This window comes from Crinia signifera, chromosome 2 (assembly GCF_055691185.1).
Source record: "Crinia signifera chromosome 2, ASM5569118v1, whole genome shotgun sequence".
Lineage (NCBI taxonomy): Eukaryota > Metazoa > Chordata > Amphibia > Anura > Myobatrachidae > Crinia > Crinia signifera.
The window spans coordinates 27617484-27642292 of record NC_139218.1 but is presented as its reverse complement, the minus strand read 5'-3'; the positions used below and the strand labels follow the sequence as shown (position 1 = coordinate 27642292).

At 44.0% G+C, this 24809-nt stretch overlaps 1 protein-coding gene across 1 annotated transcript in view; it reads left to right on the top strand.

Moving 5' to 3' along the window:
• SCAF4 (SR-related CTD associated factor 4) overlaps positions 1-24809 on the top strand; it is an 82183-nt gene that overhangs the window by 19171 nt on the left and 38203 nt on the right. The window contains exons 3-19 of the mRNA XM_083171850.1: positions 150-194; positions 398-559; positions 1388-1523; positions 1972-2120; positions 2677-2823; positions 2907-3001; positions 3090-3219; positions 3387-3554; positions 5408-5487; positions 5731-5921; positions 6258-6358; positions 6641-6754; positions 7142-7298; positions 7389-7528; positions 14132-14429; positions 21141-21224; positions 23174-23341. Of these exons, the coding sequence (XP_083027976.1) occupies positions 150-194; positions 398-559; positions 1388-1523; positions 1972-2120; positions 2677-2823; positions 2907-3001; positions 3090-3219; positions 3387-3554; positions 5408-5487; positions 5731-5921; positions 6258-6358; positions 6641-6754; positions 7142-7298; positions 7389-7528; positions 14132-14429; positions 21141-21224; positions 23174-23341 (2365 nt within the window). The remainder of the gene's footprint in view (positions 1-149; positions 195-397; positions 560-1387; positions 1524-1971; positions 2121-2676; positions 2824-2906; positions 3002-3089; positions 3220-3386; positions 3555-5407; positions 5488-5730; positions 5922-6257; positions 6359-6640; positions 6755-7141; positions 7299-7388; positions 7529-14131; positions 14430-21140; positions 21225-23173; positions 23342-24809) is intronic.

Below are 24809 nucleotides of genomic sequence, written 5' to 3'. Positions count from 1 at the left end.
TCAAACCCCTCTGAAACAGCCCTTTTCCCCTTCCGCCCACATTAGAATCCACCCCCTGCCATATAACATGCAGTTGTGAATTAGTAAATGTTAGCGGTTTTATTTATTTTGAAACTTACACCATTTTTTTATTTTCCTTGTGCCAATAGCTTTACAAACATGTGGTCCAGATTGTGGAGAAATTCATCAAAAAAGTGAGTATTTATTTTTCGGCAGAATACGAGTAATCTGCCTTCATATTTGAAATCCATCTCATTAATATCTCCTGGTTGTACAATATAAGATATGTGGTTTTGTCTTGTATTTTTTTTTTTTTTCTTAAATCGACTGATGAAAATATTCTGTTTCTTGTCTTTTAAATACTCATAAGCCTTTTTCTTTCTCTTCTTCCTCCTAGTGTAAACCAGAGTATAAAGTTCCCGGATTGTACGTTATTGATTCAATTGTTCGGCAGTCTCGCCATCAGTTTGGAATTGACAAAGATGTGTTTGGTCCAAGGTTCATAAAAAACCTAACTGCCACTTTCCAGTGTTTGTATCTCTGCCCTACAGAGGAGAAGGTATTGCAAGCGAATATCTCATGTGGTTTATGTAACAGTGATAATTAGGTCCTTTAGGCCTCTGCTTTTATTTTTAGGGTTATCTGCAGCCAATCAAAAATGTGTGTTTTCTGAAAGAATCTTGATCAGAGATGGTGATATTTTTTTTTTGTATTATTAACTCCATCCATAAACTAGTTGACTGAAAGGGGGTCAATTAGATTTTCAGTGATGGCTGCAACATTGCAGGTATTTAAGATGTTGAGCCCACCGTAGCGGGCAAGTATGTGCACAGCTGAAACATCCCCGAATGTTCTGTGGCGCTTAATTAAATTTGCCTCAGAAGGTAGTCATGTAAAGTGAAGACAATATTTAGCTTTGAATCGATGTATATCTAAATGTCTAATTTTGTTTTGACTTTCTAATTTGAACGTGAATTATTTTCAGTTTTGTCATTTAAATCTCGTAAGGTGCCTAATACACCAGTGGTGTTTTGAGGCAATTCTTTGATTACCTGGCTGTCGCATGGGGGGTGGGGGATCAAGGATATTAAACATGAATAAAAATCCTGACCCTCTGATCCCAGCGGGAATTATGCATTTTTTTTTTTTTTACATGCTAAAAATCCCCAAATGCACGCCAGTCATAGCTGACCGCTGATCGGTGTATCTGGTCGGCGGAAAGGGGTGCTGTGGGTTTGGCAGATTGCGCACACAGATTTATGGGCACCTTAAGAAACTGAATTTGATGTTGATATGAGTAACTGTAAATGACCCATGGCACCAGAGCAATCCATAAATGTTGCTAAAGTATGGCTTGTAGCTAACTTTTTCTCAAACCAATTTCTAGAGTAAGATCGTCCGAGTTTTGAATTTATGGCAAAAAAATGGAGTATTTAAAATTGAACTCATCCAGCCGTTACTAGACATGGCAGCAGGGGCCACAGCAGCAGAGTTACTGGCAGACAGCTCTGCCAATGAAGAAGGTAGGACATCTGGGAAATACGACTATACTACAATATGTATTTGTTTTTGACATTGTGATTACATTTATTGGAAATATAACTGGTCATGTACATCTTTGAAAGATTGACTAACATTAGAGGTTGGTCAAAAAGATATAACTTTAATGTTTACAGTATAACACTTTGTGTCAAAGTGCTAAATATTCAAACCTTTTATATGGTGCCTTCATATTGCAGTTCATCCCGTACACTGATCAATGGTGCTCTACAAATGCACACATGGGTGGTGTTTAGAGTCTGCAATTTATTTGCCTTCAGCAGCTTAGATTTTTTTTTTGTATAACACAAAAACAAACTACTGTAAAGTGCATTTTTTTTAAATTATTTAAGAAAACTGTTCAGAGATGTTTGCTAAAGGTTCAAAGCACCTGCTCACAAAGCCTTTTTTTTATTTTTTTATTTTTTGAAGGATTTGAAGGATCTCCACCACCTGTAATGCAATCAGAGCCCGAAGAAGATGCTCCAAGCTCTGTTCCCCCTGTCTCTGTCCCTCAGCTACCAAGCTCAGATGCCTTTGCAGCTGTAGCTCAGTTATTTCAAAGCAGCCAAGGACAACAGGTAATGTAACTTGCTTGCGATAGGCGTTCTGAGTAGGCCTAAACTAAAGCTCATGCCGTTTACTAGAATAACTTGAACAGGGTTAAAACTAAGAAGGTTCAGGCAAGTTATAACTCTGCTATAGTTTCGCATTCTGTGTACTGCAAGTAGGGGTGGCAGGGAGGAGGGCTTTGCAAATGTAGCCTGCATGTTTGGTGATTCGGAATAGAGATTAGACTCTGCGACTGCAGTTCACTACATGGTCTACTAGCAATGCTGAAACCTTGTGATCGAGGAGAAGCTGATACTGCAATAGTGGTGTCGAAAGCGTACTCAAAGAATTTGAATCTGAATTGATTACGCCGGCTTCAGTGGTCAGATAAACATTGCACTATGTAACCTAGAACAACCTGCCTTATGTTTTACTCAAGTGGTGATCTCAAAACAGGTGATTGTTGTGTTGTAGACAATGCTTTGATATTGAGGATTTGTATAGTTGGTCTACTGCTCAATATTTCTTTATCAAATGTGTCTGGTTACAGCTTTTGGTTGGTAATTAGTTATTGATATCTTCCAGCTCCAGCAGATCCTTCAGACTTTCCAGCAGCCTCCCAAGCCACAATCTCCAGTTATTGATGAGAATATGTATTCTCAGATGCAAGCGATTACGTCTCAGATGAACCCCCCAACACACCAGACGGACAGGAAAACCGCTTTTGATAAGGTGAGGATGTTTTATGTAGCTTTTCGTGAAGCTTGGAATCATCCAGCCCTGTGCAAAGTGTTAATACATTTCCCGCATTCTAGCTGCTTGATAGATTTGATTATGACGATGAGCCTGAAGCACCTGAGGAGCCAAAGAAAGAGGTGTCAAGCCCCTCTCCGTCGCCTCCACAAGCCTTGTGAGTGCAGAGAATTGACTCGGGAGCTTTATAGAAGTGCCTCATATGTTACTTGTTTTGGCTTAACCATACTATCGTTGCATTGCAGCCCATACCTTGGAGAAGCCGTCCAGCCCCCAGCGTCATTTACACAAATGCCGGGGCAAATGTCAAACATGGATCAGTATCAAGCTCTTCAACAACGGATGATGATGCCACAGGAGTCGATGCTTAATCAGGTGCGTTGTCCTGATGTGAAACGTATGTATATGTATTGTGTGCCTCTGCCCCTTGCAAGAAAGCCGGTTTCACTGTAATGTTCGGCTTATCTGGCCTAAACAGACTATTCTAATGGAATCCTTTTCGGTTTCCCTTTTATCAATGGATTTAACCTTTGTTTTCACAGACTTCAGTTCCACCCAATGGGCAAATGCTTGGGTTTGGTATGATGCCTGCTCAAGCCTTCCCAACCATGGTTCAGCCAGTAGGGTCTCAAGCATCTCCCCAGTCTTTTCTACAAGCATCTTTCCCGCCCCAGCAAAATGATGTACAGATGGCAAAAGACCCCCAGCAGGTAGAATAGTCCTTTTTATTGGTTTTTTTTTTCTTATTGTTTCAATTTTATTTCAATTTTTTTTTTTTTTTTTACCTTCCTGTAAGCTTTATCCGGTCCCCGGGTCGACAATGTCTAGATCAACAATCACCAGGTCGGCTTCTATAAATGGTCGAGCATGGCGAGGGATCATTTCAACATAGACACCAAAAAAATCATGTCTACCTTTTTAGCGTTGTCCGTGTCATTCAAGGGTATGACGACCATTTATAGATGTCAACCTAGTCACTGTTGACCATTAGTGGTTGACCTAGACATTGTTAATCCACTATACCATAACCCTGTGAGCCCTGTTTCTCTTGCATCATATGGGTCATATAGAGTTTTCCTATTCAGTCAGTGCGGTGATGAAATGGAAGTTGGTCACCGGTAACCCCACACTTAGGCACAGATTTGTCATTTTTATCTGACCGTTTAACGTTAATACCTGGGCATTTATCAAAAGCCAGACGCAAGAACATCTTCTTATGTATCAGTGTTGGTTCACCTTCTGCTTGTAGAGTGTTCTGCATCAGTCACTCGTCCTTATTGATTACGTCTCTTAAGAAAGTAGTTCCGGATGTTGCAGGTCAACGTGTTAACTCAATGTGCAGATTGCATAGCTGCTGACTTAATCTTTTTAAACCCCGGTCAGCACGTGTATAATGGTCAACCCGTGTTTGAAAGTATAAAACATTTCTCCACAGGCAGCATAATTCGAAAGCCCCTTACCTCCTATGTGAACCAAAGCAAAAATGACCTTTTGACCAGAGTACAGTGTTTGAATTATGCAATTATCCTTTCTGAGGCGCCTTATCCCCCACTCCCAATGTCTTAACATTCACGCTAAGACAGTAGACACTACTTCTTACACGGCTTACATTTAACCAAAGTAACAATGTAATGTTAGACATCAATCTAGGAGTTTGAGTCGACAAATCTGTAGCTGGTTCAAATCTCTTTATATGAAAACACTTCAGCCAAATAGTGTAATTTAGAACAAGAACTAGAGAAAATAATGGACTGAGCGCTAATTCAGTCACATTCAATGTGCAGCTGCCAATTAGGGGTGCTCGGCCCTTATATTTAGAAACTAGAGAACAAAGTGAAGCGGCGCTTTTGAATGTAACAAATTTGTTTAAAAAACAAAATTATAGATCACAGAATGAATATAGTGACAGTATTATACACAATAAAACAATGTATCCATGTATACGGCCGGTATTAAATAGAATTGAAAACACAATATGATGTAATGTAACAAGCTCTCACAGCTAAAAATAAATGATCAATACATTTTCATGATTAGGGATCTTAGATTTGCTGGCGGCTTTTTGAGCAAAACAATAAGTGGGAGGTCTCTTTATAGAACTCTCTCACGGTTCAATTGTTTTTCTCCCCGCTTGTTAGATGTTGGGTACAGTAAATGTCCTTTTTGGATATTAATATATCCTAATGATTGCCGGACTTTTTCATAGTAAAATTCTAAAGCAGTCAAGATCCTGGCATAATGTTCAGATACCATAAAAATGAATGAAAAAAATGATCCTTAAAGTTGAGTGGAGCTCTGCATTTAATAAAGGTTTCCTTCCCTGTGGTTTGCATCCTCAGGTTCGCTCCCGGCCGCTGGAACTTCTAATCATACAGCCTTGTCAGGGGTGTGAAAACCCGGGCAGCAGGGTGTAGGACTGGCCGATATACCAAATAGTGTAATTTCTGTTGCTTTATTAGTTCAGAGCAGTTTCAAATGATTGTTGCTTTAAAGTTTCTTTATACAGCCAAATGCTCAGTTTTAGTTTTTTGTCCATCTCTTCACCCCCCACCACTCCACTTAGGAAGTACCGATGGAAGTAGAAGAGCCCAGTGTTCAAGAATCCAAGCGCCATGTGCCAGAACGTCAGAAGTCTGTATCCAGGTATGAGACATCTGCTTTCAATGGGTCATCCGTGAGCATTAAATAAAAACAAAACAAGGCAACACCCTGCCCTAGCTGTTGTATTGTATTCATCTCTCAGTTACAAAAGTTTCCCAAATTGTATGCCCATGATACGTTTGTACTAGTTTTTGTCTAAAGTTGGCCTTAGTTTGAGCCTAACATTTCTATGATGATGGTGCAAAATGATCACGCAATGTATATTCATCGTCGTCTTCCCTATAGATCACCAAAGAGAAGGCGATCCCGGTCTGGCTCCCGGTCTCGCAGGTCTAGACATAGACGCTCTCGTTCTCGATCACGTGACAGGCGCCGTCACTCCCCAAAATCACGCTCACAAGAAAAACGTGACCGGGAAAAAGAGCGGGAACGTAAGATGAAAGGACTTCCGTCTATTAAACCAAATGCAGTTAGTGGTGAGTTTCTCGATCAACCGCATTTGGGTTATTTCCGTGGTGTGTGTGAGCACAGCATGTCTTGTAAAGGGAAACACTGTAGTCCTTAAGGCCCATACACACTGGGCGGATTTGAGCCGCTTTCAGCTAAAAACCACCCAGTGTGTATGCCATCATACGTCTGCTGGTTTCACCAGCAGTCTGAACCACTTTCCAGTGTCTCCTACTGTCGAAATTGGTTCACTGTCTGTCTGGAAACATTGCTGGCCCAGGCGAAAAATTGCCTGAATTGTAATGAATGTATAGAACTGTGATCCGGTTTACCAGTACTTCATCAGTTTTATATTGTGTGTTTAGTCTGCAGCACTACACTCTGGGTTGGGCAGCTGGACAAAAGAACATCCCAACAAGATGTTGGCAGCCTCTTAGAAGAATTCGGAGCTATTGAGTCAATCAATGTAAGTCACAACTGTGCTGGTGTAATCCAAATCGTTGCCTGGCTGTTTGTAAACTTTTATAACGGTAGATGCCAGCCGATGAAGCTTCTGTCTGTACTCCAGTAATTAAATAGCGCCCAATGTGTTTACTTTGGTACGTTTTCATTGCTGGCAATGGTCTTTCTCCAAAACTCATAAGCTGACTCCTAGAATAAAAAATAAAAAAACCATTTGTGAACCCCAGGTGTATTTTGCATGAATGCCTTTGTTTGTGACTGATTCCTTATAACCCTTTTTCCCTAGATGATTCCACCACGGGGCTGTGCCTACATTGTTATGGTGCAGAGGATGGATGCATTTCGAGCATTGCAGAAATTAAGTCGTGGAAACTTTAAAGTCAACCAAAAGGCAATTAAGGTAAAATCCTTTACCTGGGCATGGTATAATTGTTTTATATATTATATTATATATATTATAATTGTTGTTGTTTTTTTTTTATGCTTTTTGACCTTAATTTATAACACTGTTGTGTAAAATACTGTTTGGGTTCCAGTTACTGTGCAAGAGACATTTTCTACCCGCTACCTGCTGAGGCAAACACAATGTCTGTAGCTTAAGCAGCCAAACAAAGGTTTTGGGTGCACCAGCCAAGGCTTGAGGTGGGATAAGCCACCGTTCACCCTGTTTGGGCACAAGTAATGGGTGTCCAGTCAGAGCAATAATTGAATTGTTCTTATGGGTGCCAAGGCATCTGTGCATTTTTTTTTTTTTTTACAATATTCTCTACTCTGATATGTTTTATAGATCGCTTGGGCATTAAACAAAGGAATTAAATCTGAATATAAGCAGTACTGGGACGTGGACATAGGCGTTACCTACATACCATGGAATAAAGTGAAGCCTGAGGATCTGGAAGCATTTTGTGAAGGGGGAATGCTGGATAATGATACTCTCTGTCCAGGTAATGGCCTTAATCCTCTGCATGTACTGGAGACTGGGACGGCTGACTGGCTGAAATCTGTAATATTAAAAACCCCATGTTTGTTTTTAGAATGGAAACCTTTACCTAAGAAGGCCGAGAGCACAGATGCTCCTAAAGGAGGAGCACCTGAAAGTGCCCAGACAGAGAACAGTTCTCCCCTACCTCAGACTTTGCTGTCTATGCAGATTCGCCCACAAATGCCTGCAATGGTGAGTCTAAAAACCGATTTATAGATTTTTTTTTTTTTTATATATATATATATATATATATATATATCTCTATATATATCTCTATATATATCTCTATATATATCTCTATATATATCTCTATATATATCTCTATATATATCTCTATATATATATCTCTATATATATATCTCTATATATATCTCTATATATATCTCTATATATATCTCTATATATATATCTCTATATATATATCTCTATATATATATCTCTATATATATATATATATCTATATATATATCCTCCATGCAAACTTTATAAAGAAACAGCTAAACACTGTTTAGAGTCAATAGCTCTGGCAGACACTTTTTTTTTTTTCTCAAGGAGGTTCCCTAACAGGTCTGTAGTAGTCTCGCACACTCCTGGCATTGTCCATCCCTTCTAAACAAAAGAGCAAAGGTGGAGCTCAGCCATTTTTATGGCATCTGTTTCGAAAGGCCCCCATAAACTTCTTTGCAATTTGACTCGATTAAGACGAGTAATCAGCCAAAATGACGTGTTTAAAATCCCATCCGATCCAATGCACAATCCCATATTCACCAGGTCGACACATGAAATAGGTTGACGTGCTCATTAGGGCGACACGAGTTTTGTCTGTCAACATTGACGACATATACAGATGGAGCCCCTCCCACTCATTTCCAGCGCCACCAGAACGTCCCTGCTGGCAAGCACTGGCTGAGAGGGACTCATCACACTGGGACGCACGAGCCTCCCAGTCGCTGGGCTGCAGAAACCCTGCTCGTCTACACTTCAGGGAGACAGGCAGAGTTAGGGGGGAGGTGGTGGGGCACGGCGGCGCGGAGCTCCGTCGGAAGGGGCGCGCAAAGGCTGGTTGATTCTATAGTCAGCCCGCGCAACGCTGAGCGGGGCTCCATCTGCGTCCCCGCACAGCTTCAGGCTTGCTGCCTCGCTATGCTTGGCACAATATTAGACGCTTATTGCTGTTAAATTGTTGCTCTGTACAGGCACCTACATGGCCGCATTAGACGGGTTTAAGCTTTTCACGGCTGAAGCAGTTGCTTTTATTCTGCGATACACATCAGGAGCCACAGGCTAATGCAGGGTAGTTGAAGTGGGAGAGAACTTCCAGCACCCAAGAGGTTAAACTTCTGCCCCCAGGCAGACTAGGCTCCTCCCCTCCTCTACACCCAGGCAGCTCAGTTTTTTTTGGTGCTGGCAGGAGCCACATGCACCATTAAAAAGGCTGCAATATGCAGCTTTACTTTTTCATTTTTTACTTTTACACTGCCTGGGTCAGTGCCAGAGCAGCAGCGCAGGGGGTCTAGTAGACACCAGCGCTGCTGCTCCATCACCTGGGTGCTGGCGGCTGCAGCACCACACATCGGTGTGTGACTGCAGCCGTCCCCAGGCACTCGTAGACCACAGTCGCAGGCTGGACCCGGATCATCTACATAGGTAAGATGCTCCCAGCAGGGAGCGAACGTGGCTAGATTCAGCTGTGCAGCCAGGTGTGGGGGCCCACCAGGGGAGACTTTGTGTGTGGGCAGCAGCACTGGTAGCAGGGCCGCTCGGCGTGCGCTTTAACCCCTGGTGCTGCATGAGGAAGATTCCCTGGCGGCCATTTGCTAGCAGGGGGAGTGGGCTCTTCTCACACAGCCACTCCCCTGTAGACAGTAGGCAGCACATCCTACAGCGATTCCCGCCACTGCTCCAGACCTCAGCTACATGCGGCCAGGGACACAGAGCTTCTAAGCCACCTGGAGATCCACTGCTTAGCAGCAGCCAGAGAGCCTGGGCTAGTCCTCCCTGTATCTCTCCTCATAGGTTACAGAGTGTCCTCCATTCAGCCATAGCTGTTGTAAGAAGCTTAGTGCCCATTTTGTCTATCCATTGTGTGCTTTGTATGTTTGCTGTGTATTGTGTACTGCATAAACTCTATAACTGCCGGTATGCAATTTACCCCCAACCCATGAAGACAGGGTCTCCAGCTCTGCTGTCCTGCACAGACTGTTATACTTGCCTGTCGTTCTCCCCCCCCCCCTATGTACAGGATGGCATTTGTGCAAGCTGCCACAATGCGCAAGTGGCGCTCGCAGTTTCAGCCTCTTCTCAGGAGCCAGCTCAGGCAATGTTGCTCACAGATGATGGCGCAGCTAAGATAGGCTCCCATCTGCACCGCCCAAGCAGCCTGTGATGCCATCTTCCTCCCTAAAACTACAAAGGCTCTTAGCCTCCCTTTACCCCCATTCCTCAGGAGGATAGAGTCCGGTGAGAAATGGTTTCTAAGGTAGATGCTTAAGCTAGTGAGATCTTCTACGCATCCCATCCCACCTGTGTGCTGATCGGAAGTTGGAAAACTTCCTCAAGCTTATCTACACTACTACGGGGGCCATAGCTAGACCTACCTTGACATCAGCCTAGGTGGCTAAGGCCATGGTCAAATGGGCAACTACACTTGTGGCTGATGCATCCACACATGCCTACTGAGAAGGTACATCAAGCCTCCCTCTATTTAGACAAGGCGGCTATTGATGCAGCCACCCTAACCTCTCGAGTTTCTGCTTCAGCAGTCGCGGCATGGCCTTGACTCCTAGAAAGCCTTAGAGCTACTTGCCTCTGAGGGTTCCCTTCTGTTTGGGTCCAAACTAGATAAAATAGTAGTTCGGGATGTCCTCTCCCGAGGCTACTCCCTAACCTTCCGGCGGCGTCCACCAAACTCCTTTTCCACAAGTTCTTCAATGGACTTGGGGAAAATCCAGGACTCTAGAGCAGTCCATCCAGAAGCTCCTGCAATCCGAAGTCATAGTGCTGGTCCCTTCATCTCAGAGAGGCTCTGGTTTCTACGGCAGCTTCTTTCTAGTCTGGAAGACTAACTGGTCCTACCGTCCTCAACTTTAAACAGATACATTCGGTACACAAAGTTCCAGATGGAGACCGTATGATCCATATTCCATGAAGCCCAGAGACTAAATAGCATCCTTGGACATCCAGGATGCATATCCCCATCAGATCATAACATCAACGGTTTCTGCGGATTTCACTGCAGGACCGTCACTTTTAGTTTCGGGCTCTGCCTTTGGGACTTTACACCGCCGCTCGGGTTGTACAAAGGTCATGGCAGTAATGGGCAGCAGACTTCGCAACCAGGGCATCCGCATCCTTCTGTATCTGGACGACCTGTTTCTGGCTCATTCTGCGGAGATTCTCAAGGATCATCTGGCCAATAGTGGTGGCTGTCTTGCAATCATCTGGATCTGGATCATCAATTGGCCCTAGTCATCCATGGTCCCCGCAGACTATGGGGTCGATCCTATTGAGTGTGGATGATTCGGGAGTGAATCGTCATGCCACCAGGCGCACTTTATGGTGGACAGAATTCGATTAAAAGCGCTCGCACCTCCCCCTATGGATGCATGCAATTGTAAGCGAATACAGCCCAGTGAAGGGTTTGAGATCGGGCTTAATTGGGTGCTATTTCCAGCATTTAAATGCATGAAAACTTCACCTGAATGGCACCATGCACCCTTTGTACCTAAACGGATTGACCCTATGATCCATCTGGGAGCCCTGTTATATACTGTGCATTTGAGTATCTTCCTGCCGGAAGAACATCGCCAGACACTGCAGTCCCGCATACGAGGTCTTCTCTCACACAGACGAGTGTCGGTTCACGGCTGCATGATGGTCTTGGGGTCGGTGGTATCGACCTTGGACGTGGCTAAATATGCTCAAATTCAGTATCGTCCGCTACAACGGGAGATCCTCACCAAGTGGTTAGGATCCTACACCAACATATGGTCACAGCTGATAGCATTATCCCCGGAAGTACCACTCTCTCTACCTCCTGGACCAGAACCTCACAGCGGGGGGAGACCATTTTGGATCCAGCAGTGGACTCCCCTCACCACAGATGCCAGCCTCTGTGGGTGGGGGGCAGTGACTTGCCAGCGATACTTCCAGGGACTATGGAACTCACAGGAAAGCCAACTACCCAGCAATGTCCTCGAACTGAGGGCAGTCTTCAGGGCGCTTTGCTCAATGGAACCTTGGCTCCGAGGCCGCCCAGTGCAGTCGGACAATGCGACAAAGATGGCTTATATCAACCACCAGGGCAGTACTCAGGGTGCCATGGCAGAGAACGCCTTTCGATGGGTGGTGAAGAATATCCCTGCTCTCTCGGCGATTTTTATCCCGGGAATCCTCAATTGGGAAGCAGACTACCTGAGCAGTCACTCTGCGTATGGGCCCTTCATCTGGAGGTGTTGATGGTGTTGCACCACAAGGTCACTATACAGGTCCACTACTCGCGACCCAGGGGCTTGCTTGGTGGACTCACTGTCAACCCCGTGGCCATTTTCCCTGAGGCACGCCTTCCCTCCATTTTCGCTCCTCCTGAGAGTGTTCCGCAAGTTAAGCGTTGAGGGCAACGTCTTGATCCTGGTGGCTCCCAGTTGGCTCAGACAGATCTGATTCTCCGCTGTGCAGGCCTGGTCAGTGGCCCCTCCGATCAGTCTACCTCTACATCCAGACCTCCTCTCTTAGGGGCCATGTCTACACCTAGATTTGGGGCGTTTGGCTTTGATGGGGTGGCTATTGAGAGCGCCCTGTTAAGAGGCAGAGGCTTTACTTCCAAAGTGATTTTGACCATGCTCAAGGCACGCAAACCTCCTTCAGCCGGTGCCTACCATCGCATCCCGCGGGTTTACTTTTCCTGGTGTCGTGCTTGCCAATTCAATCCCAGGACTGATTGGCCAGGATTCTGCCTTTCTTACAGAAGGACCTGGAGGCCGGATTGCGCTTGTCTTGGAAGGTACAGGTTTTGGCTTTGTCAATCTTGTTCTGTAAGAAGTTATCGTTGTTGCCGGATGTCCGCACATTCATGCAGGCCGGCCTGCATATCCAGCCTTCCTTGATTCCTCTGTGGGATCTTTCCCTGGCACTTACTGCTATTCAGGCCCCACCATTTGAACTTTTGCGGTCTGTGGACTTTTCTTGGCTACCTGGAAAACTGTTTTCTTCTTCGCAATTGCTTCGGCCAGAGTGTCTGACCTGTCAGCTCTTTCTTGTCAGTCCCTGTTTCTGCTCTTTCTTTCTGATCTTGCGCTCCTTCAAACTGTTCCTACTCACCTCCCTAAGGTGGTATTCAGGTTTCACGTCAACCAGATTGTGGTCCCCAGTCTTTCGGGGGCCAGATGCTTCTACTGTGTAGTCTTCATTGGATGTCCTGCTAATAGACAATTGCCTGATGGCTTTGCTCTGTCATCAGGCAGGGATACTTGTAATGCCGTTGGGCTGCGGCCTGGTTCCTGTGGGGGTCTGTGCTCATTCCACAAGGTCTATAGGCTCGTCTCGGGCTGTTAGGGGCAGTGCAACAGCTGAGCAAATTTCAATGCCGTCTTGCGCTTTTAGGCCTTTGGTACATTTGCCTCCCAGGACTCTGCCTTTGGCCAGAGTGTACTTGCTGTGGCACAAGCGCGTCCCCACCCTTACGTGGCTGCTTTAGGGCATCCTAGCGTTAGCCTGTGGCCCCTGACGTGTCCCGAAGAATAAGATCTTACCTGTTAAATCTTTCTTCAAGGACGTCAGCGGTCACAGGGATCCCTCCCTGCCGCAACTGCTTTCATTCCATTACTGTTGTAGTTGCCCTAGTTCCTCTGTTGTGCAATCTAGAATGTGTTCAGAATTTTGTTTCTGTATGGTGCTTCTCTTTCTATCTGGTCTCCTGCCTTGGTTTGTTAAAAAAAAAAAAAAAAAAAAAGAGTTGCCTGCCCCGGAGGGGAGGAGCCTGGTCTGCCTGGGGGTGCTGGAAGTAACGTTCCCACTAGCTATTTTTTTGCGGTGCACTGCCGCCCCGCCCCTTAGTGCACTGCCCTGCCCCTTCTAAAATCATTAGAATGCGCCCTTGTGCCACCTACCGCTGAGTAGGCCTCTGTAGACAGCAGTGTTTGCTTTGAGTTGCGGCTTAGGGACCACAATGCCTGGACATAAATGCAGCATAGCAAACTCTGCTGTCTGCAAATGCCTATTCAATTGAACATGACCATGTGCAAACTACTGTGAGGTCTATATGGATTATTGCAATAATTTATATTTGGGTACGAGCACCCTGTCCTAAAAAAAAAAAATCAAAGAGTGAACACTATGTAAGCTCTCTCCCACTCAAACTACCCATCGTTAGCCTGTGGCCCCTCACGTCCTCGTTGAAAGAGATTTAACAGGTAAGGCCTAAATATCCTTTCCAGAAGCATTAAAGGAACGTGGGCATCTGATCAGGACTCAGCACCGCGGGTGTACTGCGATGTGTGCATAAGCCAGGCGCTCGTCCCGGGTGTACAGGGCTTAACAGTCTATTTGTAAGGGGCATGTCTTACGTTTGCGAAGTTGCAATCTGTGGATCAATGTCATTAAAGTACTGTGGAGTGATTAATATAGTAAGACACTAAAACTGTTCTAATCAGCGTTTCTGTAACATTTGTTGTGTTATTGCAACTTGCATAGCTCACATCCATTATGATGGACAGTTGTCATGTGTTTTTACAGCTTTTTATGGTTTTAGTTTTCGGAATGTGATCAAATTGATTTTTATTCTCCTACCTCCAATAGCCGGTGCCGTCTGTCCCACCTCTGTCTGCAGTACCAGCCCTTCAGGCTCTTCAGCCTACTTCTACATTACCTTCTCTTCAAGGCTTACCACCGATGCAGGGATTGCCTCCGCCACAGGGGATTCCTCTCCCGCAAGGATTGCATATACCACCATCACTGCCACCTTTACAAGGAATGCATTTGCCTCAAGGATTGCATTTCCCAGGCCCTATAAACATACCTCCGCCTGGTTTTGCTCCTGGCATACCTCCACCGATGTTCATGAGGCCAGGATTTAACCCAATGCAGATGCCCCCAGGTAAGGTTTTAACGTGGGAGTAGAATGTTTCGGAGTGTGCTGGAATAATATGTAGATGTGGGTTGTATGTATGGGATTTCCCTATACTTAACATGCAGTGATGGTAATTTGGCTTCCGGCCTTTTAAAAAGTGAATAAAATACCTAGTCCCCAGCTCGAAACATGGGAAGGGGGTGGGCAGGCAGAGTGCACAGACTGCACACAGCCTCCTCTCTGGAACTGCCATTGACTAAAGGCTTTTTATAAAGTACCGTTCCTACACAATGACGACCCGATTGAGGAGATTGCTGCAGTGTGCGGTCATTGCACCCAAGCTGGCAATCACACTCATTACTGTGTGATGTCAAATGATTTGCTTCTATTAAAACTATTCTGACGATGCGAATCCAATAACATTAGATTTCATAAAGACTTTAAAAAAAAAAAAAAAACATTACATTAAAAGCAAAATTAAAGTGATGCAATTCCTGGACATTATTATAAATGTTATATTCGTGTTCTGCATTACAAATAACATTCAGCAGCACATATTTTAAGAATTTTCCAGTGGTAGGCCAGCGTGTGAGGGCAGGGAGGCACCCAGTCGTTTAACAAATATCATCTATATATATATGTCTAGTGTCCGTTTGTGTGTCTCCGAAACACTACCATCTGTTGGCAACGAGTGAAACTACATCTCTTTACCCCTCACACACACACAGAGGTAGTCGCAAGGCAGCAAGCTTACTAGTAAAATAAACTAGGATCAGTAATGTTGAGTATAAAATCGAGAATCCTGACCGAATCCCCAAACTATAACACATTTCCTTTCACAGCCGCGCTTAGTATACATAAAGTGTTTATGGGACAGTATGAGGTTTACAAATGCAACCCATGCAGTATGAGATGGAGGGCCTGGGCTCATCCAGGTTCGGGCAATACAAACGTGCTCCGTATCTAGTACAAAAAACATACAATGTGCTACAACCGCGTGCTTTTTGTACTAGATATGATGCAATCTAGTACAAAAAGTATGGGGTATGGGGACTTTCTGTGCTATGTGATGTGCGAATGAACGCATCAAATTGCAACTAACCATTGCACTTTGTATGGGCACCATTAGGGCTTGGTGGTTCTATAGCAGTGTTTCTCTGTATTGAAAACTGTGTATTATCCAAGTATGCTAATATATTGGAAGTAAATACGAAATCTTATCAGATGTACAATCTTTAGATCTATAGTTAATTAAGATACCTACGCTCCAGATCTGCAAAACATGTACTTTTTAAGGATTAATGAGAACTGGGTTTGTTTTTATTAGGTTTGTGGCACATAATTTTATTTCTAAATATTCTTTGCAGGTTAAATTCTTTTTAATGGGGAGGGGATTAATGTGTTACGATATTTTATCCCTGAAAGATTGTCTAATTACTTGATTTTAGTGTACATAATGGTGGATTGTCATTTGCTCCTGTACGTTTTGAGATTTTTCTTTCCACCAGACTGATAAATCTTTGTATACGCCGTTTTAGATTCTAAATTAACATTTCAGAACAGGATAATGGCCTTATTTGATGCACTTTTAGGGGCAATTCAGTTCTAATATGTGCACCTAATTTCCATTTTGTACACAGACTGTGTTTAGCCCCATAAAGCCACTAAATCTATCTTAAGTAATAAGGACAATGGCAAAATGCTGTATTCGCACGTTTCAGCTCTCCACCTCTGGGGGCTGCATGCTGAAATGAGCCCAACTGCAGCTAAATGCACCCGAATAGAAGCAACAATTGAATTGCTCTATCTGGCGCTATAAAGTGGCAGTCCCAGGGGGGAGAAACCATTGAACCTCCCTTACCTTAATACATTTTATGGTACTCTTTACCTAGAACGGCGCCCATCGCATGCCATTTTAATGGCATGCGACCGATGCCTGTGATTTTACATAGAAATGCATGTTAAAATGTAAATCGTGTCTGTCGCATCGCATGCGACCAAAAAATCGCATGCGATGCGACCGACGCAATTACTGCGATTTTACATAGGAAACCATGTTAAACGGCCCAATTGCCCCGATTTTACATAGGGAACGATGTTAAATGGCCCACAGACCCCAAATAGCCACCCTGAAGTGTGAAATGGCCCCCCCAATTGTTAACACCACCCCACGATCAACGTCAACCCGAAGCGTGGCGAGCGCAGCGGTACGCGTCCTCCGTTCTTTTCATACCCCCACTATCCACGTCGGAGTGGAGTTGAGAATAGAAAGTGTGGCGAGCGCACCGAGCCCGAAGCGTGGCGAGCGGACGCGGATACCTTAACAGGTATACGCGTCCCCTTGCGGGCTTCACAGGTATACGCGTCCCCTCGCGGGGCTCGCTGCGCTCGCCACACTTTCTATTCTCAATTCCACGCCGGCGTGGATAGTGGGGGTATGAAAAGGTCGGAGGACGCGTACCGCCGCCCCTCGCAGGCTCGCTGCGCTCGCCACGCTTCGGGTTGCCGTTGATCGTGGGGTGGCGTTAACAATTGGGGGGCCATTTCACACTTCAGGGTGGCTATTTGTGGTCTGTGGGCCATTTAACATTGTTCCCTATGTAAAATCGCGGTAATCGCGTCGGTCGCATCGCATGCGATGCAACGACACGATTTTTTTTACCTTGCGATGCCTAAGATCAAAATCGTGGGCGCCGTTCTAGGTAAAGAGTACCCATTTTATTAATGTGTGCATTACATCCATATAACTTTTATTTATTTATTTATTTATTTATTTTTTCCTGAGCTCTCTAACTAAAAGGAGAGTAGATTTTCTGAAACTTCTTCAAATAAGTCCTGTACCATCCATTGGCAAGGCCTGGTTGTAGACTCTGGAATACTGCACTATTGTGTTGCAGGAGCCAAAGTGCACAAAATGGCTCATTTTATCAGACTTAAGGTCCATACACCTAGTGTTCATTCTAGCACCAGCCATCTTTGAAAACCAATGCAGATCCTGTTCTCTGCCTGGGGTGTCGCTGTCTGCTGTGGTGTTTATAGCACAGGTCTGGTTTGCATATCAGTGCTGATATACGGGACCACACTGTGCTATAAGCACTACAGCAGACAGCAACACCCCAGGCAGGGAAGAGGAACTGCATGGGTGTCGTCAGCGGGGAGAGGACGGCTTTGCATAGCGCAGCACTATGCAAAGCCGTCCATCTGCTGGTATTACCAGGAAATGAGCGGCTTTACCAGCGGTGATGCGGGAGCACGCAGCAGGGCTCACCGCTCATTGTCAGACCATACATACTGGGCGGGTTTGAGCTGAAAGCTGCTCAAACCTGCTGTCTTGAGGTGGCTTTCAGCTCAGTCGTCCAGTGTGTATGGGCTTTCATCTGTGTCCATTATATTAATTTAAGGATTATTTGGTCACAGTTGACTTGCCTATTTGGCTGTTATTATGAATGACCAATTCAATTAGCTGCAGGTTGAGTCACACGGTCTGTTTTCGCAACTGTAATTTAATAGTTCTGGACACTTAATCCTGAACAACAGATTATGGTACTCAGCCTGTGGCTAATTGAATCTTGTCCTGCAACATTTGGCGTCCCAACCACCTCTAGGGTTGGGGGCTTCTTGGAAAGATGTCAACCCAATGTAAGTAATTGTGGTCTTCATCATGTCAATGTGATACTAAATGAATAACTTATTTATTGTGAATGCAATTTTGAATTAAGTGTATCTTTACACTAGTATGTAGTATTGGTGCTTTAGGTAATATACTGTAAGTGAATTTAAAATTATAACGGACTATAATAGTCTTTAAGGCAGTTTATAAAAAATACACTATATTTGCTGGAAGTAAATTATATGATGTAGCTTCTAATAATTGTAACTAGAAAAACAACAAAAATCAACAAATCACTGTGCTAGGTAAACTAAAATGTATGCGGAACACCTGAGGTTCAAATGTGCTGATTAAACTGGATTTCGGTAATATTGTGCGGTACATAGAACACAAACATTTACAAATAAACAATTTAAGGTATGATCTATATAAAAGTAATAAACTCCCATCCAACTTGTTATGGTAAATCTCGATACATTAATAATGTAGCATGATGTACTAATTTGAGGTAGGGATAATGAGGTGCCGTGTTCTGCCAACAGTTTCCGGACAGTTGGAGACTGCTCATTGTTGGTGCCGGTGGTAGAATTAGGGCACTCAGCCTTTCCGATGTGCTGCTCAGTGCAAATGCATGATTTTTGCTTTGTGAATAAGATGTACAAGCAGACTCTGACATATGCCTATATTCTGTGTCCGACTGTGGCTGTATCTGTAAATAAATGTTGTGTGCTTTTGCATCTTATTTGCATAGTGATGTGTCAGCAGCAACTATGTATGGCACCCCTGTAAACGCTGAACGGTGTGGCCATAGTAATTTCTCAGTTACCCTACTGAGATCAGATTTCTTGTATTACTCTATCCAAATGCGACAGCGATTGTTAAACATGTTGTAGGTTTTGTCATAGACAGATGGCTTTTTCTAGTTGCCTCCTCACCAGAAGGTTGCAGAACATACAATACCCTATTCTGCAGCATATCTAGATTCAGAAAACCGTGACGTTAGTTTGCTGTGATCACAATAGACATGTGGTTGGTAATACCACTTGGTGATACTGCCGTGAGATGCGAGTCCCGACTCGATCAGTTCGCATCGGGACTCGCATCTTACGACATGACAGAGGGGCACAATTTACACTATATAGTGCAGATCTGCACTATATAGTGTTGCCTGCCCTCTCTATCTGGCTGCCGATATGCGCTCACACGGGAGCACACATCAGCAGCGCATCGGGCTCGGAAGCCCTAAAAGCATGCGATTTGCACGCGATTTGGCTTCCTGTATCGGGAACATCGGAAGCCAAATCTAACCGTGTGTACACACTATTACCTTCAGCGCTCCAGCTAATGTTGAACTACACATCCCGTCATGCACTACAACAGATTTAGCATGGCCAAATAGCAAACCTGTAGCAGGGCATGCTGGGATGTGGAGTTAAACAGCTGCATTGCCAAGGTTTCCCATCTCTGCAATGTGCTGTTAGACACGCATGTTAGTGACTGCATGAGTTCTATGGACCAGTAAATCTGTAAGTTGTATTTCCCCAATGCTCATCCTGTGTTGTATGAAGCGTTCTGTCATGCCAGATACATTTTCCCCTATGGGTCAGTGATAACTGGTGTAGGTGAGTCACTTCTGTTTCTGATCTTCATCTGCCAGTATACCTTTGTCTAAAAATTGTGTGATATAAAGTGGATATATTCTCTGTAAAGCGCAGTGGATGTGTGCGCTATATAAATAACTGGTAATAAATAAGTCAATGAGACTAGCGGTATGTGCAACTTTTAGGCTTTTGATTGGGTGCTGGACAGTTTCCCGACAGTCAATACCCTGACGTCGGGATCCCGGCAGTCAAAACCCCGACACTCGAAGTCCCGACGGCCACCGGTTATACTTCCTCGTGGGGGTCAACGACCCCCCATAGAGGGAGAATAGAATAGGTGGCTGGCGTAGCGAGCCACCGTGCCCGCAAGGGGCTTTGTTGCGCTTGCCCCGCTGTCTGAGTCCGGGCAGTCGGGATACCGACTGTTGTGACCATGTATCACCCCTTTTTGATCTGCCCCAATACATTCAATATTTCAAAGGTTGACTAATCTTTGTTATGCCGTTTTCTCCGAAATGCTTAAACTAGGCTGAAATCTGTGCAAACAATGTAGCAACCCCCCCCCCCCCCCCCCCACCTACTATAGCATCTATTTAGGTTCCAATTGCTTTATTCAATTAGGTGCAAGTTTGTGAAAGTGATGTGGTATACATTGCATGCGTGCCTCAATGAGTAATGGCAATTTGCTGTACCAGCGGTGCGGTTATGTGACTATTCTACAAAAGGCCAACTAGAAAAAGTACATGAGAGGGAAAACAATACTATAATCCCTCAAAACGTGGTATCGGAGATAGCCGGACCTTGTAAAAGGTTGTTAGTAGCCATAGGGAAAGGACTGGAGGTTATTAAATGGCTGATTTTTGCATATTTTAATGTTACAGCAGAAAGTGATTTTAATGAAATCAAAGTTTCTGCAGCATTTTAGGATATAAAAAGTCAGATTTGTTTTCCCAGTGTTTTTTAATACTGCTTTGTAGAAAGTGATTAAATGCCTTCAGCTCTTATTTTGCAAGTTCTAATACTTATCCCATTAATACAATCCCTGCCCCACATTTACCCCCCCCCCCCACATCATTTACCCCTCTCTCCGTGTCTGCCCCACACCAATTTTCCCCTTCTCCGTGCCTGCCCCACATAAAATAAATTATTGAGCTATTTAGAGCCGTTCACCTGACAACAAGCGATGCCGTTTACACCTATTCTAAGCATCCTTGTGAGTGGTCCACCAGAAGTCCTGCACTGTAACCTGATATTTGTACTTTATAGGAAAGTTTTTTCTGGCCTTTACCTGCTTAGGGGCTGCACTCAAATTCCCTCTGGAAAAGCGTTGTGGGCTTTGATTTGGATTGCCAATGTAATCAGCAGTGCGAGTTCCCCGTTAGAACAGCTTGATGGACGCAACTTGCACCTAATAGAATTGTCCCAGAGGTTTTTTAATTCCTTCAAAATCATAATGGTTTTTCACGGTATTTTATTTGCCGATCACGTGCTTAACATTAACCTGTTTTTTCCACTTTTTTTTTTTAGGTTTTCTACCTCCTCCAGGGATGCCCCCTCCTATGACTCCTGTGTCTATTCCCCCTCCAATATCTGGAATAAGCATCCCAACCTGTAAGTGCCTGCCTTTCCAAGCATAATGGGGTATACCTTTTGGTCTGTATCCTATATGTATGTTGCCATATAACATGTATCCTATATGTATGTTACCATATAGCATGACTGTGAAAATGAAGTTAATGACCTTTATTAATACATATATTAAGATGCATTTTCTCATATCTGCTCCCAGGCTGAAAGGAAAGTGTCCGCCTTGTGCCTGATGCAGACCTCATGTATAGCCTTTTCCACAGCTACATTCTTCCCCGCATAGAGCTCCTTGGCTTTTAAATGGCTTATTCACAACATGAGGCGGCCATCCATCTGTCAGCAGAGTGGAATTGCAAGTTTGTACGCAACATATGTGAGGGGCATAATGTCAACCTAAAATACAATGCTAACGAGGAACGCTACTGCTGCCCCTACTATTGTTAGATAAGCCAGTGTAGTTTGGTTACATCCACACATAATCTCTAATGAGCCACCACCTTCATACGACTTTAAAACTGCCATATCACACGTTGGGGCAGATGTATTAATCCTGGTGAATAGATAAAGTGGAAGGTGGTAACTCCTCAGACAATCAAATCCTAACGAATTTTAAAAAATATAGCTGATTAGCTGATGAATTATCAATCAGCTATATTTTTAAAAATGACAGGATTTGATTGGCTGGTGCCTTCCACTTTCTCTTCAACAGGCCTAATACATCTGCCCCATTGTGTTTTATGTCCATATGAATCCCCATTGCCAGAGGCCTTGACGCTATTGTTGGCCGTTTAAAACTGGATCCTGACAATTTTCTATGAATATAATTGATTCCTCTTCAGAAAGGGCTCAAAGAAGAAAAATTGACTGCACAAGGTGGCAATGTGGTGGGAGACAGTTACAGTAACATGTAGGCCGGAGGTGGCCATACCAGTCCTAGAGATCTTCAAACAGGTCATTGTTTTCTGGACAAGCTGTGGATCAGTAGTTTGTCTGTTAGGAATGAATGCAGCACATGTATAAAAATGTCTGTTAAGGTGCGTACACACTAGATCAGTGGTTCTCAAATTTGGTCCTCAAGTAACCCCAACAGTTCACGTTTTTCCAGGTAACCCAGGCAGGTGCACTCATTATAACGGTGGTTTACCAATGGAGCTTATTTCACTTTTCATTCTGTGCGGAGACCTGGAAAACGTGAACTGTTGGGGGTACTTCTGGACCGAGGTTGAGAACTAATATGCTAGATTGTTAACGATTTGCCCAGTAATATTAAAGATTTATCGTGCATGCTGTTTTTAAGGACCCCCCTTCTGCACATGCAGCTTAAAGTAGACTAGATCGTCAACTGCATGTTCAGTGTTGGGGCAAAGTGACGTCACTGATTTCATCAACAATATAATTTGGTACGCACAGTATTGTTCGCCTAGGACTTTGATGGAAAACGCACACAATATCGTAAGTGGAGAATACCGTATAGCACAGGTCTTCAACCTGTGGCCCTCCAGATATTGTGGAACTACATGTCCCAGCGTGCCCTGACAGTTTTGGCATGCTCTTATAGGATAAAATGTGGCAATGCATGTTGGAACATGTAGTTTCACAACATCTGGAGGGCCACGGGTTATAGACTCATGCAGTATAGTATGTATCCATCTTTAGTAATGACTGCCAACTAAGCGTTTTGGATAACGTGACCTGTTTGTAAATCTTGTGGACCGCTTTGGCCTGCCGGGCTGTATACAGCAGGTGTGAGTGCTACATTAATGTGCTCTCCAGCATATTAAACTAAGCATATTGCAGTTTCTGCTTTTGCCAGTTAGTGTGAAGGTTGACAATTTATTAACTTTTTTAAATACAAGGGAAAAGTGTTCTGGACTGCGCGGAATGTTGTGTTCACTACTGAGAACAGGGTTAGGATTGTGTGCCCTGCACACGCAGCAAGTGATGACTTTGTGAATGACAACTTCTTTTCTTAGCTACAGCAGGTGCTCCAGCTAATGACTCAGATGTATCTCAAGGAAATACAATGCCTATTGCATCTGGAAGAGAAAATATTATTGAATCTGATGATGATGGAAAAGGATTTGGGCCGGCTCCACAAGGAGGGCCAAATAATGCTCCTGGGCCAGTGAACCCGCACCATGGTAAGTCTTTCTTACAGAGCTTTTACCATACTGCTCCTGTGTTATCCAAACCTATACTGATAAGATGATTCTTTACAGCCGTGAGGGTGGTGTCGCATTGCTACTTTCTACTCCCACTTTTTTAAAGCCTGCTGTGTTCTAGGCTCTTATTGAAGGAACTGACCTGAAGGTCGCACTAATGTGGATCTTAAACACCGATATTGGCGTATTAAAGGGGTTTATTGACCAAGATGGGTGTTCTATTGAAGATGTTGTCCATAGCAACCCATTAGAATCCACTTATGTATTTAGCACCTTCTAGAACATAATAGAATCTGATTGGGTGGCCCATAGCGACAGCCCACCTTCGCTAGAACTCCCATCTTACTAATTTGACTCCTAAGAATTAACATTGTGTGTAAGTGCCGTGGTAAAACGGTTATAAAATTAGGCCTGAAGCTGGGGAAACGCCAGTGTGACACCACCTACAGGCTGCAGTTATGTTACATGCAGGCAAATGGTTACTGTACGGTGAAGCTATTAGATGTCTTGTTGTGTTTGGTGCCTGGATAATTGGCTGCTAAGGTTCCCAGTTAATTAATGTACTGGTTATTGATGGTGTAACCATGGAGTAAGCATCATTTTCGCTTAGATGCAGGTAGCTTCTTACCTGAACAGAAGTATACATATTAGTACTGAGATACATGGATTCAAGTAACTTTATAGGTGCTCCGCTGTCTTGGCTCCAGGCCTCATCGGTCTCATGACACATGAGATGTCCTCTATCCTTTTTGTTTTGTACTACAATTTATTTTCAAGATTTACAAATGACCTAAAGGGCCAGATGTGTATTAAGCCTGGCGAAGAGATAAAGTGGAATAGATAATGCACCAACCAATCAGCTTTGTTTGACATATGACAGTTGAAAGTTGATTGGCTGGTGCGTTATTTCCTTCCAGTTTATCTCTTCTCCAGGCTTAATACATCTGCCCCACAGTGAGTTACAATCTAGTATGTTTTACTGTAATATTCTAATGCCTGTGATAGGAGTTCTACATATGACCCCCTCCTCCTATTATAGATATAGGCAGTCTGTAGCACTCCCAGCATGTCCTTCCAGTTTTTTTTTTTATAGTTCGGTCCTCCGCAGCATCTGCAGTGATGCCCCGAATTGCCCACCCCTGTTCTATTAGGCTATATCTGTTCCTCCCTGGTATTGCCAGACCTTTGCCGGTATGCTCCCTAGAAGCTTATCTTTAGTGTTGTAAATGCCCCCATACACAATAGACAGTATATTTGATTTCACTTTAACTCCCGGGAGAACTATATAGTGCATACACACGGTTCAGTGATGTCATCAGGTCTCTGCCCCATACATAGTCATTGATGATCTAGTTACAATTGTACAGATGATGGAGGGAACCCCCGACTATTGAGCATATATTGGACCATATCGTTTGTAATATCACGTGTAGTGTGTATGGGGCAT